Source organism: Anguilla rostrata, chromosome 12, assembly GCF_018555375.3.
Source record: "Anguilla rostrata isolate EN2019 chromosome 12, ASM1855537v3, whole genome shotgun sequence".
Classification (NCBI taxonomy): Eukaryota; Metazoa; Chordata; class Actinopteri; order Anguilliformes; family Anguillidae; genus Anguilla; species Anguilla rostrata.
This window is the reverse complement of record NC_057944.1, coordinates 15,865,249-15,881,926: the sequence shown is the minus strand read 5'-3', so window position 1 is coordinate 15,881,926 and position 16,678 is coordinate 15,865,249. Positions and strand designations below refer to the sequence as shown.

At 48.5% G+C, this 16,678-nt stretch overlaps 1 protein-coding gene and 1 long non-coding RNA gene across 4 annotated transcripts in view; one reads left to right on the top strand and one right to left on the bottom strand.

Annotated features, from left to right (window-relative positions):
• Positions 1-10,287, bottom strand: part of LOC135236470 (uncharacterized) — a 29,671-nt gene extending 19,384 nt beyond the window's left edge. Inside the window, exon 1 of the long non-coding RNA XR_010324589.1 lies at positions 10,152-10,287. This is a non-coding gene — a long non-coding RNA (uncharacterized LOC135236470). The remainder of the gene's footprint in view (positions 1-10,151) is intronic.
• The window catches only part of megf6 (multiple EGF like domains 6), a 49,566-nt gene extending 37,313 nt beyond the window's left edge, over positions 1-12,253 (top strand). The window contains exons 24-36 of one of the 3 annotated variants that reach the window (XM_064302873.1): positions 2,331-2,459; positions 3,289-3,417; positions 3,974-4,102; positions 5,050-5,178; positions 5,503-5,634; positions 5,804-5,932; positions 6,072-6,200; positions 6,823-6,951; positions 7,089-7,217; positions 7,340-7,468; positions 9,276-9,404; positions 10,566-10,694; positions 11,031-12,253. In XM_064302873.1, the coding sequence (XP_064158943.1) occupies positions 2,331-2,459; positions 3,289-3,417; positions 3,974-4,102; positions 5,050-5,178; positions 5,503-5,634; positions 5,804-5,932; positions 6,072-6,200; positions 6,823-6,951; positions 7,089-7,217; positions 7,340-7,468; positions 9,276-9,404; positions 10,566-10,694; positions 11,031-11,101 (1,622 nt within the window). In that variant the 3' untranslated portion in view covers positions 11,102-12,253. The remainder of the gene's footprint in view (positions 1-2,330; positions 2,460-3,288; positions 3,418-3,973; positions 4,103-5,049; positions 5,179-5,502; positions 5,635-5,803; positions 5,933-6,071; positions 6,201-6,822; positions 6,952-7,088; positions 7,218-7,339; positions 7,469-9,275; positions 9,405-10,565; positions 10,695-11,030) is intronic. The other 2 variants (XM_064302876.1, XM_064302874.1) reach the window with 2 other exon arrangements.
• Positions 12,254-16,678: the final 4,425 nt, after the last annotated feature.

Sequence of the window (16,678 nt, the reverse complement as noted above, 5' to 3'; positions counted from 1 at the left end):
GGATACAGACTCACTAAATTTCTTTCCCATGGCTCCAGTCATCGTGTGTACAGACACAATCTAGATGGAATACAGTGGCCACTGTGATTTTTGCAAATGCTATTTCAATTGGCCAGAATGCAAAAGATTTATATAGTAGCTCATTTATTCAGATCAGACATTTTAAATTGGTAGGAAATGGCTGCGTCCCCAAAAATGCACCCTGATAACTGACCAGAGTCTAAGAGCTTATAACTAGGTAGTTTCCCACAGTGCACAGAGCATCTTGTGTTCTGCACTGTAACTTGCTTAATGGTAGCGGTCAGGGGGCGGGGCTGCTTCCTTATAACTGGGTTACACACCAGCCTCCGGTAAATGAGCGCTGTGATGTAATGCATGTCTCGGTGTCGGTGCCGGCCAGTTCTGAAAGGCCTCTCCACACAGTACAGACAGGAAGTCTAGTAAGTGGCAGGGTAATCCGCTGGGTTAGGCCGGCTGTGCGGAGTTTAAAATAACAGTTTTTAAAGATCTGGAAATAATCTGGCTCCGTAGCAGCTTGTTTTATCTGGAGTCTGCCGCACCGATACCTCAGCATGCAGAGACTTAATATAATGACCAGCAAATCGTTACGCGAGAACCTCACAAGGAGAACAGAGGTCTGCCCTCGCTCTAAGGACAGCAAAACTTTATGAAGATAAAGAGACCGACTTCTCTCTGTCTTCATCTGCTGCACAGCCTAATTTTGTCATCTGGCAATCTTATTTTTTATAAGCTTATCCACCTTAATTTTCCAATTCTGTTCCTTTCATACTCTGAGAAACGGAATTATTTCTGTACACGATACACAATGAACAAGAGCTGTGTGGAGAGTGCCCTCGTCTGGCCAAACACATTACAGCAGTCTCAACAATTATGCACTGCAGTTCCAAAAACCTATTCACACTTGACCTTCCTCAGATTTTGTGCAGTATTCAACACATTAAAATCATTATATTTTCAGTTTAGAATCTACTACTATCTAATATAAATTTATTTTGTAATGTGTGTCTCCAAGAGAAAATTTCCAATGTACAAAACCAGCCAATTTCATACATACTGCATCTAAAATATATATGCACGTAGTACTTTTTTAGAAATATAAACCCCAACCCACCCTACATGCAGTTTCCAGGTAAAATCCTCTCTCGTCTTCTCAACACATAAATTCACACTCATGTATTTCTCTCTCTCTCTCTCTCTGTCTCTCACACACACACACACACACACAAACACACGCACACACACACCAAGCTGTACAGATTATAGTATCCTTGTCAGTCTTCCTCTAATGAATGCAGCATCTCGCTGACAGTTTTTAGTGCGAGTCTCGATATGAGGTTATCTGCCTGGGAGCACTTCCCCACGGTGAACATTTGGAAAGCATTAAAGCCAAGGCGGACATCCTCTGCGGGCGAGAGGCGGAAGCCGTCGGCACAGAACGGGCGAGGGAGTGATAAATTCGGCCTCAGTCCCGGTCGTGGGCATTCCTGAGCGCGGCCATGATTGGACCCGACACGGGACGCGTCCCGCCAGTGTCACTCAACCCGAGATGGGGGCCCGGGAGGCCAGCGCCCGCCGGCCCGGGCAGAGACAGGAAGCAGTCAGAGAGCAGGCCTTAAATACACAGCGACACATCGCTCTGCGCTCAGTTTCCGTCTGCCCCTTTAACAGCGTGGAAACTGTCGCCCCAGTGTGTCAGATATATCTGGTCACATGTGGAAACGAGCTTCGCTGCATCACATGGGAAGACCCGCGCCCCTTCGCCTAGTCGTTTGGCGAGCATTCGGCGAAAGTGGGAACGAGGCGCGTTTCGAAAACGCAGCTTCTCTTCGCGGTTCCGTATCGCCTTTCACGCCGTGCGCAGCCTGCAGCTCGGGGAGACATTTTAACAGTCAGATTGCATCGCCGGCCGCCCCAATGAGAACCAGATTGGAGCGACCGCGGCAGCGCTGGGTTTAAACGCTAACCTGGCTCTGTTTAAGGGGCGGGGCTCCCTGGCCCTGACGACAGGCCTGCGCACTCAGCAGGTGTTCTAATTACGCGGCTCTCCCAGCGCCTCTCTCGCCGCGGCGGGGGGGGACCCGCCGAGCCCCGCCTTTGATGTGGCGCGGGCGCTGGGCAGATGGTGGATGTGAGATCACTTAACGAGCGCTGACGCTTCCCAAACGAGCAGCAGAGCCAGGCCCGGTTTAGTGCTGCCATTTTTTCTTGGTTCTTTTTTGGTCGGCGGTGGAGTGACTGCAGACTTGGCTGCTTCTCCTCTGCGCTAGCGTCCGGCGCTAACCGGAGGATGTTCTCGTCTTGGCTCCCAGAGTGCCCGGGCGGGTTTTACGGCCTGGACTGCGGCCAGATGTGCGAGTGCAGGAACGCTGCCCGCTGCCACCACATCACAGGGGCCTGCCACTGCTCCCCGGGCTGGGCCGCAGCCCAGTGCACCCTGGGTAGGGATCCCACATCATTAAAACGGGGTGTGAGAGAGAGGCACCCTCGGCCCATCGCGGCATCCTTCCCCTTAAAATACGCTGCAAATGTGTTTTTGTGAACAATTATCTGTGTAATGATATCCTGCCTGTCTTGTTTTTGGGATGTGTGCATGTGGGTTTGGTTTGGAGAGAGGGGGGCACATTGTTAATTAGGGCACATTCGGGATAAATACATCCACGTGTGTATTGGGCCAAATTTAAAAACAGTAACTTGGAAAAGGGCTTTTAGTACCGCCAGTCTTCTCTGCTGGGCTTTAATGAATCCGGTCATGTGACTCCCTACATCAGTGTCTTTAAATGGGGGGAAAGGCACTTTCCCACAGCCCTGTGCGGTTCTCTGGTCTGCGGGCCAAGTCTGTGTGGCTTGACTCTGCCCGTGCAGACTCAGCTGCCCGTTAAAATCCCGTCCCGCCCGCAGCCTGTCCCAGGGGGCGCTATGGGGAGGACTGCAGCCGAACCTGCGACTGTGAGCACGGGGCGAGCTGCGAGCACGTGAGCGGGCGGTGCAGCTGCGCGGCGGGGTGGGCCGGGGCGCGGTGTCGGCAGCGTGAGTGGGCCGCCCCCGCAGACCCAGGCAGCGTTAGTCAGGGGTGTCTCAGTGAGCCACGAAGGGCCTCCAAACACACCCGCTCCAAAAGCTCAGACAGCAGGATGTGTGAGTGTGTGTCAGCGTGGTGCGTGTCATCAGAGGGTGTGTCACCAGTATGAGAGTCTATGCAGGTGTATACAGTATAACTAAGTGTGTTGTGTGTTGAGTGTGTGTGCGTAACCTGATCTCTATATTCAGCTTGTCCTGCTGGATCCTATGGAGCGGACTGCAGCCAGCTCTGCCTGTGTCAAAATGGCGGCTCCTGCGATCACGTAACGGGTCGATGTTCCTGTCCTGTGGGCTGGAGCGGGTCAGCCTGCGAGTCGGGTAAGGCTGCGTTAGTAAAATTATAGAATGATGTAGCCGCAGGATGTAGTGCCCTAATTATCCCACTAAATTTCCTATAGCGTTTGAGGATAATGTAGCAGGATGCAGTGTCCTAAGTCTCCCACTATCTTTGCTGTAGGGTGTGAGAATGTAGCAGGATGCAGTGTCCTAAGTCTCCCGCTATCTTTGCTGTAGGGTGAGGATAATGTAGCAGGATGCAGTGTCCTAAGTCTCCTGCTATCTTTGCTGTAGGGTGTGAGGATAATGTAGCAGGACGCAGTGTTCTAAGTCTCCCGCTATCTTTGCTGTAGGGTGTGAGGAGGGGCGATATGGAGCAGGATGCAGTGTCCTAAGTCTCCCGCTATCTTTGCTGTAGGGTGTGAGGAGAATGTAGCAGGACGCAGTGTCCTAAGTCTCCTGCTGTCTTTGCTGTAGGGTGTGAGGAGGGGCGATATGGAGCAGGATGCAGTGTCCTAAGTCTCCTGCTGTCTTTGCTGTAGGGTGTGAGAATGTAGCAGGACGCAGTGTCCTAAGTCTCCCACTATCTTTGCTGTAGGGTGTGAGGAGGGGCGATATGGAGCAGGATGCTCACAGACCTGCAGCTGTCTGAACGGAGGGTCATGTGACAGACTGACAGGAGAGTGCACCTGTCACCCAGGGTGGACTGGGGATCACTGTCAGACAGGTGAGAGCAGTGCTGCCTGTGTCTCACTGCATTATGGGATAAATTGTAGTCTTTAATGAGAACGCACTGCGTCTCTCTTCCCCACAGCCTGTCCAAAAGGTTACCACGGGCAACACTGTGAGCACATATAGGGATCCAGACCGTCACATCTTCACTTTAAAACAGGATGCGGGAGCTTCTGAAATGCGCACGAGGACACTACTGTTAAGTGCATAGTGCACCAAGCCAATGAGACAACTGAGCATTTTAGCATTATTCATCACGGTCTCAAAAGATCCTTCTACCAGGTCTGTGAGAACAGAGAATTAAAACTCTGGGACAGAATGGTTCATTTTTTAAATTATCCATTCATCCAAAGATTATCCATGATTTTTTCCAGACATTTACAAATCCAATTACCACTAATAATCAAGGATAGAATCAGACTGGCTCAAGATTCACTCCTAATAAGTCTGCAGCATTTTACATGTAGAACCAGGCCCTGTAATTTCACATTCACTGCCCTATTACATTGATCACTAAAGTAACTTAACAGCTGTCCAGTCAACAGGAGTCATCAGCTTAGTGTACTAACAGCGTAATGCTAAATCTGTGTGTGTGTGTGTGTGTGTGTATGCTGTGTGTGTGTGTGTGTGTGTATGCTGTGTGTGTGTGGATGCTGTGTGTGTATTCTGTGTGTGTATGATGTGTGTGTGTGTGTGTGTGTATGCTGTGTATGTGTGTGTGTGTGTGTATGCTGTGTGTGTGTGGTGTTGTGTGTGTGTGTGTGTGTGTGTGTGTGTGTGTGTGTGTATGTGTGTTGTGTGTTGTGTGTGTGTGTGTGTGCGTGTGTGTGTATGCTGTGTGTGTGTGTGTGTGTGTGCGTGTGCGTGTGCGTGTGCGTGTGCTGCGTTGTGTTTATGGACATGGCTGGTCAGTAATGGAAACCGTGTGCCTTGCCCCTCCAGCCTGTTTGCCAGGGTTTTTCGGGAGCGGCTGCACTCAGCTGTGCGAGTGCCCAGTCGGAGCGTCCTGCCATCATGTGACGGGGGTGTGCGGGTGCCCCGCGGGCCTGTTTGGGAGCGGCTGCACACAGAGTGAGCGCCTCTCTCTAATTGTACACAAGGCTTTTTTATCCACGTCTCAACATCTGATAAATGTTACACTTAAACTGGCGAGAGAAACAGGGGGGCATTGTTGTATCTCCCCCATACGGATAATGGTCAGGAATGCAGACGCGCTTAATGACAGTAATGTAATGGGCTCTTTAGTCTGGTCCTGTCTTATCTGCCGGGCACGCTGCTTGCACTAAGTGCTGTGCTTATGTGAAAACATACACTGGAGTATTTCATGATTTATCGCCTGTGTGTGTGTGTGTGTGTGTGTGTGTATTTAACAGCTCTGTTTGATTTCTTCTCCAGCCTGTCCCACTGGCACATTTGGTCAGAACTGTACAGAACTGTGTACATGCTCTGGGGAGCATGAGCAATGCCACCCGGGCACAGGGGAGTGCACCTGTCAACCTGGTTACCATGGACACCACTGCAAACTCAGTAAGGGCTGCCTTGTACAGACCAGTCTGTTGCAGTTACTTGCTGGTACTGTTTTTTTTCTGATGAATCATGGTGTCTGCATACATTTCTTTGTGAAGCAGCATAAAGGTGTTCACATCTGTATGATGCTATTTAATGGTGTGCTATGACCCTCCCCTTCACCCCCCAGGGTGTCCAGAGGGGACCTACGGCCCACACTGTAGGGAGAAATGCAGATGTGCCAGCGGGGGGCGCTGTGACCCCTCCACAGGCACATGTGACTGTCCAGCTGGCTTTGTGGGGGCCGACTGTAGCCAAGGTGAGCCTGTCAGCATTACATGTTCATTAAGGGAGGGGCTCCGACAACAGCTGCATAGCAGATTACCGCAGTACCACGCAACAGCGTAGATTAGCACGCTCGGGGGTGAGTACCCATGCTATGTCCGTGTGCACCACAGGATGTCCCGCTGGACACTACGGAAGAGACTGTGCCCTGCTCTGCTTGTGTGGTGAAGGGGGGCACTGCCACCCAGTGACGGGGAGGTGCGTCTGCGCCCCAGGCAGGACGGGACAGTCCTGTGAACAAGGTGCTGAGCTACACTACCACCACACCAGAACAATTCTCTGAATCCAGGCTGAAACTAAACAGTTCGTTTTAATTTTTCAAAATGGCTGCCACAAAAACTAGCTTGGACAGTCTGCTAATTCTCTCGTTTCCTCTGTGAAGGAATATAGTTTCAGCCATGTTTGCCTGGAGACCAGAAACCCTAAATTGCATCTTTGATCTTGTCTTTTATCAGTGGTTGGGCTGGTGCTTCACATGCAGCTGCAGACGTGCCTCAGCTTATGTTCCCGTGTTTAATGTTTGGAGAAGTAGCTCATTTTCCATGTCCTGTGTCAATGGACTTGGCAAAGACACAAGTAAATAAACATGAGAATCAAAGTGATTCCCTTATTGTTTTCTCAATCTAAATTACCCAGAGAAACATGATTAGCCTTTTATTGCCTTGCCAAAATTAGGCCACTTTAGCATCACAATAATTAGCTGTTGCAAAAATAAACGTATGTGTGAGTGTGTAAGAGTGTGTGTGAGTGTGTGTGTGTGTGTGTGCTTGTGCACGACTGCTGAAAAGAGAGCTATGATAGCGGGAATGTTAATGTTTGTTTCCATCACTACCAAGATGTGACTGTGCATTGCTCCTGTTTCAGAATGCTCCAGGGGGCGCTATGGAGAACAGTGCCGGCAATTCTGCAAGTGTCAGAACAGGGCCGTGTGTGACCCCCGGAACGGGACCTGCACGTGCGGGCTGGGCTGGACCGGGCCTCGCTGTGAGACGGGTGAGTGAGCCACACCAAAGGGACACCGTGGAGAAAGATGTGTGCTGAGAGAGGCTGTGTCTCAGCATCACTCAGTGCCTCCGTGTGTTCACCGTGTCTCTGAAAGTGAAAGGTGAGCTGGTCTTTGTGTCTTCCAGCATGTGCCTCTGGGAAGTACGGTGCCAACTGTGAGCAGAGCTGCATGTGCCAGAACAACGGGTCATGTGACCGGTTTACAGGCTGCTGCCACTGCACTGCCGGACACTACGGACACTCCTGCCAGTACAGTGTGTGCTCTCCCTGTCTCCATTTAAGGCCTGCCTCCACTCTGAGAGAACATTTAGAGTTCAATAGTAACGATTAAGAGTTCAATAACAATGGTAAATTTGCTTTTTTTTTTTTTTGGAAGGATGTCCGTCCGGATTTTTCGGACTGCACTGCGTCCACCGATGCGACTGTAAGAACGGTCAAGCGTGCCATCATGTGACTGGGGAGTGCCTGTGTCCCCCAGGCTTCCATGGCTCTCAGTGCCAGAAACGTGAGTTTGACCATCAGCACACACCACGTTCCACCAATCAGAGAGCAGGTCTGATCACCGCCATACTGCATTTTGCAGAAGAGGCGGGGTTATGCTGTTGCCATTCCATGTTATCCTGAGCAGAGATGGGTTGGACCTTTATTCTTTGGTATTTTTCTGGTTTTGACAAAACATATAGCCTGTTAGACTACATAAATTTAGTGAAAGCGTATAAATATATTATGACACATAACTATTATAATAAATGTTTAAAGTATAACTATATAAAATATTGTATAACTATGTTAAAAACGAGTTACATGTTCTTTGTTGTGTCATTTTGCTATATAACAGATTGAACACTTGATAATGTTTTCAAACATGTTAAAATGGTAGTTTATTTTCTGGGTTTTTTGATATTTCCATTTTAGTGTATGTTTTCAATTGGGTTAGACAGATTCCGTGTGCAGTGTAGGATATTTTACATATTTACAGACGTTTCTGATTACCTGCCAGCTGTACAATGACTGGTACGGGCATTGGGGGGGTTGTGGTCTAAATCAAGAAATGCACTTTAAGTAACTCCAAAGGAGCTTGTACTGCAACATTACGCCTCCTGGGGTAGCATGTGTGTATATTACCCGATTATTTTCAAAAAATAAAATGTAATCGTAATTTTAGTTGGGAGTGTTTCCTATGGCGCGTGCAAGCAGAGAAGTCTGCACTGAAGGGAACTGTCAAACGGCTTCCTACAGTATATCAACATGGCTACCCGCGTCCACGGAGTGAAGAGATTGTGCTGCTTGAGAACTGACAAGTACTAGCAGTACCAGCGCAATATAAAAACTGCTTATAATTTTGTTCATAAAAAGAACTATAAAATTAGTCTTTATAAGCACAACCTTTGTAAACATAGCATCACTGCACATGCCATTTTGTGGGAGTGATTTAAAACAGATTTTCTTGTCTTAAACGACGATGTCCCAGTGTCTCTTTACCAGCAGTTGTAAAGTCAGGTAGTCATCGTAAACTTCTGTGAGCATCAAAAATATCCTTCAGTGCACCTCACAACTGTCTGGGCCAAATGAAACTGTACACTAAAGCTGAAATGATATCAAAAGCCCCATAAAATGAACTATCACTTTCAAACCAACATTGATGCAACACAAAACGATACAATGCTGTGGGACTTGAAAACTGTAAACACTTCAGATTGTAAATCTTCCCTGTCTGCAGATAGATCCTATAATTCTTCACTCCGGGTTTGTATTTCACAGAATAGAGATTTGATTTTTACAGACGTGGATTTGAACAGACTGGATATGACCATTACGGTACCCTGTTTTACAGAGCAGAGGCTGGATTTGAATCAGACCTCTGAAAGTCACTCACTGTTGTGTTAAGAGTGGAGGTAGAGGATTGAGTTACTCGATTTCATCGGACAGAGAGCAGACAGGGTCATCTGATGAGAGACAGATGTTCCCTTGGTTCTGCAGAAAGGCCTGAACACATTGCTGCACAGAGGCAGGGGGGCTGGTCCCTGTCCAAGAGAGTGAACTGCTAACAGCCCACTCCAGCCTCAACAGGGCACACTGTGGAGCAAGGAGCAGAAACTGAGCAGTGTGCTGAGGCTGACCAGCGTGTGTGTGTGTGTGTGTGTGTGTGTTGGCGTGCATGTCTGTCTGTGTGTGTGTCTGTCTGTTTGTCTGTACATACATGCACCTGTCTGTCTGTCTGTGTGTCTGTGTGTATGTGCATCTGTCTGTCTGTACGTACGTTCTTGCATCTGTCTGTGTGTGTGTGCGCGTCTGTGTGTGTGTGTCATCAGGATGTGAGGAAGGCAGATTTGGGGAGAGCTGCGAGCAGCAGTGTGACTGTGATGGGGCCGGTCCCTGCCATCCAGTGACAGGACAGTGCCTGTGCCCACCAGGGAGAACGGGAGACAGATGTGAGAAAGGTACAATCACCCCTCCCGCCCCACAGAGACACTGACCCAAACTAGCACACACTCAAACTGGTGCTCACACTCATCTCACGTGCCCTGAAAACAACATCACGAGGAAATGACTACACATCATCCTAAAATGAGACTTACTCCCTTTTAAAATACAATGCCAGCACCAGGGCTATAACCTGACCAAAATTTTTAATAAAGGTCATCAGAAGCACAGGTCACATGGTTACCATTTAAAAAATTGCTCTCACATATTTAAAGAAGAGCAGGCCTACTTACAGTTTTTCAGTGTATCAATGAGACTCATTTTATAGCGTAGTTAGTGTTCAGAGCGATTCTGAGTACGACTGAGTAAAGGCTAACGAGAATTCACGTCAGAAAACTAGCAAAGATCAAGTTTAGACTAACCAGTCGTTAGTTGCTAGCCACCATTACCTTTTTACATTTTGGCTATTTATTAGTGCAGTTCAGAAACAATCCTGTAGCAGAAATAACTTAGCGGAGTATCAGAAACGTTCGTCTGTTTTCCACGTTATGACTGTTTATGTTTAGCACACCAGTTCCTCGCGGTTGGATACAATTTAGCAGATGCTTTTCGCCAACGCAACTTCGAAAAGCGCATTTCACAAGGTCAGCCAGGCAACACCGCTAGAGCTGTGAGTCAACGAAGGGTTGGGTGGAAACCGTTGGTTTTAGGCGTATGTTATGTATGTACCTCCGATAATATTAAGTAGATAAAAAATTACTTACATGCCACTGTAGAAATTAGTTACGTTACATGAGGGACACGTGTCGACAAACAGGCTGTCCAACAACGAGAAGCGAGCCAGCGAGGACGTGACGCATGCGCCACAAAACTGAATCTACGTGCATTCCAGTGGCCGCATTCATGATGGAACCGTGAGGAAGCTACTTTGAAATTTCAACTTACGAAATTAGGTTCAGGTCATTGAGTGCGCTAAAAACATAATCATAAACACCCCGTTTTATCTTTTTAGCTTTATTAGACACAATATAAAACTGACTCACACACCACAAAGGGCCAGAATGCATAAAATTCAAACCATTAAGGCCAGAAAACATTTGATATCTCAAAAATCAATAGAAGACAGCATGTCTCCCTTTCATTCCCCCTCTGATACCCTTCCTCTGCCCCCATCTCAGATTGTGAAGATAACCGCTTCGGTCCCGGCTGCTCCCTGCCGTGCCAGTGCGCTCCTCGGGCGCGCTGCGACGCCCGTAATGGGCGCTGCATGTGCCCTGTCACCTGGACGGGGCCCACCTGCGCGGAAGGTAACATCTCGCCTCGGCGGCGGGGCACCGATACGTCTCTCTAGCGCAGCCCGTCACGCGAGCGCCGCAAAGCTGAAACAGATTTAGAGAGGGCCCCTGTCAGTAGCTGTCAGGATTCAGGTCAGCAGCTCGAGCCTTGTTCCTGTCTCTCCGTCTCCCGGCTGGCCTCTCTGACAGTTATTTTAATTTCGACGCCGTGGGGCACCGGGCTGGAAGCAGGCTCCGTTTCCCCTGGCCCGGCTCAGAAGAGACGGGCGTGCCTGCGCAGCGCTGGCAGCGAGACCCACAACATTTGTTCTTCATTTGAGGGGAGTGTGTGTTTTTCCTCGCTCGCAGGGGGACCCCCAGAACCGGCCCAGAAGCACAGCCAGCTGCAGGGGGGTCAGGCTGAAGGAGCGCAGTCCTAGTCCTGCTGCAGCCATGGTGGACCTGAAGTCCTCTGGATCACCAGGCACCCACCCTCCCCTCCAAAAATTCCAAAATAGGAAGAGCCCAGCAGTTCTGGGGAACGGGGGTAGGGGCAGAGCTGTTTTTTTTTTTTTTTTACACAAATGCACAGTGTGCCACGTGTGGGATGCAGGGCTCTACAGATGAAGGAAGAGATCCTGCCACGTAAAAACTTGCACAATAGCTAGTGGCAACACAGTGTTACTCCTCGGAGCGCAAACAAAAGGTTGTCCAACTGACCGGCTCAGTACCACAATAACCACATCCCCGTTTCACACGCCACAAAACCCCAATTTCAACGCCAAATATCCCCCTACCTGAATAGCACCCCTACCTGAAAAGCCCTCCCATTCCTGAAGACCAATCCCCCCAAACCTGGCATCTGAATATGTACTCGATAATTACCCCTCACTGAATGAGACATGGGCATTGGCTAAACTCAGATAATACTCATGTAAATACTGTGGGATATTAGGATATTGTTCCTATTATCACCCATTAACAACCACTGTAGTCTTTAAGTGTGTTGAAAGGTACTTCTCCTGTGGTTAGTATGATTTTGTGTACAGTAGCTGCTTAAATGAATGCTCCACTGTTATTTAATGTTGTAAATTTTAATAAGGAGTTTTTTCACAAATGCAAGTGGCACAAACAATGCTGTGAAGACCTAACTTGAAGTAATATCATACTCCATCTATGAAAGGGTCAAACCATATTGAAGGACTAACATATCTGTGCCTTGTATAGCATTCCTGTTAAATGTTTTGTGTAAATATCCTGTTGATTACAGATCATTATCAATTATTAGAGGATAAAAAAACACCACTATAACAAATACAGTAAGACCTATTACTTGGTTTTGGTATTTTGTGTGCCAGTATGTTATCTATAAATTAAATGCTGGTTCTCAAATTGTTAACCTCAACATTTGTACATATGAATATTTTTACAATACTGTTTCGCTGAGGACATTTTTACCAGTGTTTTTCTCAGGACTTAAATACTCCCATCACAGTGATCGCCCGCAAGGGGGGAAATGGTGCTATTTGATCATTAATAATTGTAATAAAAAAAGCAAAAAAGTAATAAAACTTATGTTTCTAAAAAAAACACACACCCTGTCTGTCCCCATTACTTATAGCTGCAAATGAAAGGGAGATCAGTCCTTTCCGAATGCAGGTTTAGCATGGTATCGTACGGGAAGGCCAGCTGAATGGAGAGCCCCATCAGCAGCGGTGCAGAAAGCACAACCCCGCCCGGCGAGGTCGAGAATGACCTGTCACAGAGCTGTGATGAAAGAGAGGAGAGAGGGAATCCAGGCTCGCAGCGGAACGGGGACCGAAGGCTGGCGGACGGGCGGGGAGGGGGGGGCCGAGGGAGCGGGAGGGGGGGTCAGGCGGAACGGACCAGTTACCTGGGGACACCTGTCAGGTGAGTGATGGGCACCTGCGCGGGGCGGCCGTCTCACGGGCATTTCCCGCGCGCAGCAAAGCGTCTCAGCGTCCGCGCGCGGCTGTCCGGGCCTGGGGGCGGCCGGCCGGGCGGGTGAGTGAGTGATGGGCGAGCGGGCGGAGCGCGGAGAGCGAGCCCCTCCAGGCTGATGGATGGGCTGCAGGACACCCTCGCCCCCGTATTGTGACGACGAACAGATGTTCTCCAATAATGTTTATCACTGAGGCCTTCGTCCTCGCGCAACACACACCTGTTTCCAGTCAAACAAGCTGGAGAGCCCATCCATCCACAGCTCTGGGTGGCCACATCCTTCTCTGCTCACATCTCTCCATCCTGCTGTTCTCCGCTCTCTCCTGCTCTCTGCCCAACACTGCTCAGTGCTACTGGTCAAACACCCCGTTCATTCGCCTACTCTCTACTCAGCACTCTGTTACTCTCCAATCAGTGTTCTCAACTGTCCACCCAACACTCTCTACTCTCCCCTCAAAACTCAACTGAACACTTTCTAGTGCTCTCCCCTCAACACTCTCTACTCTCCCTTCAAAACTGTACTTAACACTCTGCTCTCCCCTCAACACTCTCTACTCTCCACTCAACACACTCCGCTCTCCCCTCAACACTCTCTACTCTCCACTCAACACACTCTACTCTCCACTCAACACACTCCGCTCTCCCCTCAACACTCTACTCTCGCCTCAACACTCTCTACTCATCCCTCAACACTCTCTACTCTCCACTCAACACTCCCTGACTTCTTAACTCAACACTCTTCACTCTCCCCTTTACACTATCTACTCTCCACTCAACACACTCTACTCTACTCAACACACTCCGCTCTCCCCTCAATGTTCTCTGCTTGCTGCTTGGCATTTCTCCTGCCCAAAGCCCTACCACAGGCACGTTCAGTAGATGGGGCTGCAGTGTGGGCGAGAGGGCCAACATGAGGCCCAGGGTGGTGCGCTGGCGTAGGGGATGCAAGGTTATTGAGACACAGCAGGAAACGGCCGATGAAATAAGCCATTAACAGGGCAGATGGGATCAGGGTGTTTTTGGTGTAATTAGCCGTGTATTCGCGGTGAAGCGTTTCTATCACTTAAGTCTCCTACCTCAGAAAGCTTATTATTTTCCCTCTGTTGACTCTGATCCCACAAGAGCAACTTTTGAACTCGCACTTACAAAGACCATGTTTCAGATAAAGTGCGGGAGGAATGATTTTAACAGCCTTGCACAATTAGGCTGGTTGCTGCCTCAAAAAATAAACCCAAATACCAATCCTGCATAAAGATGAATATCTAGGAACTCTCCCACACTTTACTGCTGTGAACACTAGAAGAGTGTAAATGCAAGCATTGTTTCTTTATAAAAACACATTTTTACACCACTATAGTAGACAAAAGTATACAATAATGAGAGTTAAATTCCCAATGTGTACACAATTCTGACTACACAATATGTTCACTATTATTTTGAAACTATGTTATTGATAAAGTATTCCAATTGTACAATTTTTATTCAGGGTAAATTTTATCTCCTTTCCAACACACACAAAGTTTCGACCAAAGCGCTTTTTTTTTGTCATTTATTTAGGTTGACGTCGGTCATTGTCCTACCACTAGATGGCAACCAACACAACACTGAACGTGCAACTTTTCTCAGTTCATCTGGTCTTTGCTTTGCACAAGAAAGCGAAATCATTTAACTACAATTTTAAAGTGAATTAAGATAAATTAAATAAAATATGTTGTTATCAAATTACGCAACAAACAGTTCAACAGCTAACAGCTCAATAACAAAAAAGATATATACACTGATTTGCTAATCGGAATAAGAACCATTATTTACCATGCTGCCAAACTGCTATTGTGCACGTTTTCCAGCTAACTGTCCAATCTTCAAACCGTTATGTCAACGCACGTTACAAATGACATTTCTTACAAATCTGCGCCTTCGGGGAAGGGAAGCGCGCTGGCGCGGTAGTTCACTCACCCATTGGAGGTCAGGGCCTGTATTCATAAAACGTCTCGGAGGAGCACTGCAGTGATCTAGGATCAGGTTTCCTTTGGCCACATCCTAATTTTACTTCTATGTGCTGAAAGGCCAAACTGACCCTAGATCAGCTTTTATGAAAAAGGTGCGCGTTTCTCTTAACCCAAGACTCCGAGCCTTTGACGAAGAAAAATGAGCAGGGTAAAGTCATAAAAACGATCTTCAGCAGCATATATTAAACTGGTAATACAACGTGAACGAATGTGATAGGACTTTTGAAATCCGAATTTGAAATTGTTTAATCTTGGTATCTGTGAGTCAAACAGAGATCATGAGTTGATTTAACACGGAATATTTTTCTATGTAATCATACAACTGTAAGTAGTGGATACGACGATCGTCAATATCGCAAATGTGTATAATCTTTTTAAAATCTATTTGTAATGATGTTACAACAATGAAATAATATGTTCAAAGTGTCACGATTAGAACTTTAGTGTGTTCTGTTTTAAGTTTGAGTCGTGTGTTTGGGTCCATGTTCCGTTAACTGCTTCTATTGCAACTTCTGGCACATTATCGTGATTTTGGTTCCTAGTTACTGTCAGGCATTCCGCTACCATGTTTTAAATCGGATTATGGAATACTGACTGGACATCAAGAACAAACAAAGAATCGTTACTGTGTTAATGTGAGCGCCAACTCATATATTTGTATTATTAAAAGCATATATGCGGTCAAAAGTTCTAGCAGTGTCCCCTTAATAACAATAATCAGCTTACACTCCATTGTTAAAAAGAGTCCCTCATCAAGCACCTGAAGCTTAGAAAACTACTGTGACTATTTGCAAAGTTAACAGTATGTGTATGTGTGTGTGTGGTGGGGGGGTCATTTCATTTTCCCAGATAAGTAAGGAAAGTGTGACCATGTTCTGTATTTTTCAGTATGCTGGTGTGATGCGCACACGCAGATGTGTGTTACCCCATGTTTTCCCCTGGCGTGGGACGGGGTGCCAAGCCAATCTGCGGGAGTGCCAGCTGTGATGAGCCCCCGCTGTGGGTCTCAGGTCGGCGCCCTGGCGGGGGCGTGATGTATGTGCCAGCGGGCGGCGTGGCACGCGGGCAGGGCGGGTGGCAGCGGAGGGAGCCGCGCGCCTGCAATCAGCCCTGATGCATTCTGAACCCCTGCCAGCTGCCCTATTAGCTGAGTGCATCCCCCCCCCCAACCCCCCACCCCACCCCACCCCAAACCCCCGCCCCTCTGCTCCCGGCCCCCTGGGCTCATGCCCTCACCCTCCCACCACCGCCCCAACGCACCGCAATTAAACAAAACAAATCAATTTCCCCAATTCAGGCTCGGCGCTAACGCTGGAGCGCCGGGGCCTGGGCCGGCCCGCTCGGAGCCCCTCGGGGAAGCGGCGGGGTTAATGAGGGTAATTAATTGCCCTGAAATGCGGATTATGTGAGTGGATGCGCCGCTCCTGTTGGCATGTTATAATCCATATTGATTGAATCCGCTGTTGCTTTCAAGTCAAAAGGGAGCTCTGCTGACCTTAAGACCCCGCTTCTCCTCGAGACCACGGGAACAATGGAGCAGAGACGGAATTCAACAACGGAATAAGAAAATAAAAACACAATGAAACTGCAGCTTTGTCTGCGGCTGAAGCCCAAACCCAACACAGCCTATAAGCCATCCCGAGAAACAAGCTCTCCTCGTGCAGTCCCCGACGGACTCCGCCAGAGCGCATGTTAAATTAGATTGCGTGGAAAATGAATGCATTTCCTCTGTTTGATTCACCTGGGTAGGACGTGCGCAAACGGGGACCAGTGTGGACGTGGAAGGGTCATGCCCCAGGGCTCCGAGGGGGCAAGCCTTAATGGTCCGTACCGTTCCCCTTACGCCGGCACATTCCAGCCCATTATCGCCCGCGCTCCAGCCCCACTCCCTCCCCCTGACCTCATCACAGCTGGCCAGCCCGTGCTGACCTCATCAAAGCTGGACGCCCTGCGGAGCCAGGGATCAGCGGCCGCGCAGATAGCGAGGGCGATTTGCAAAGAAAATGTTGCGAATCGATCAGGATCGCGAGACGGAGGTAATGTGGT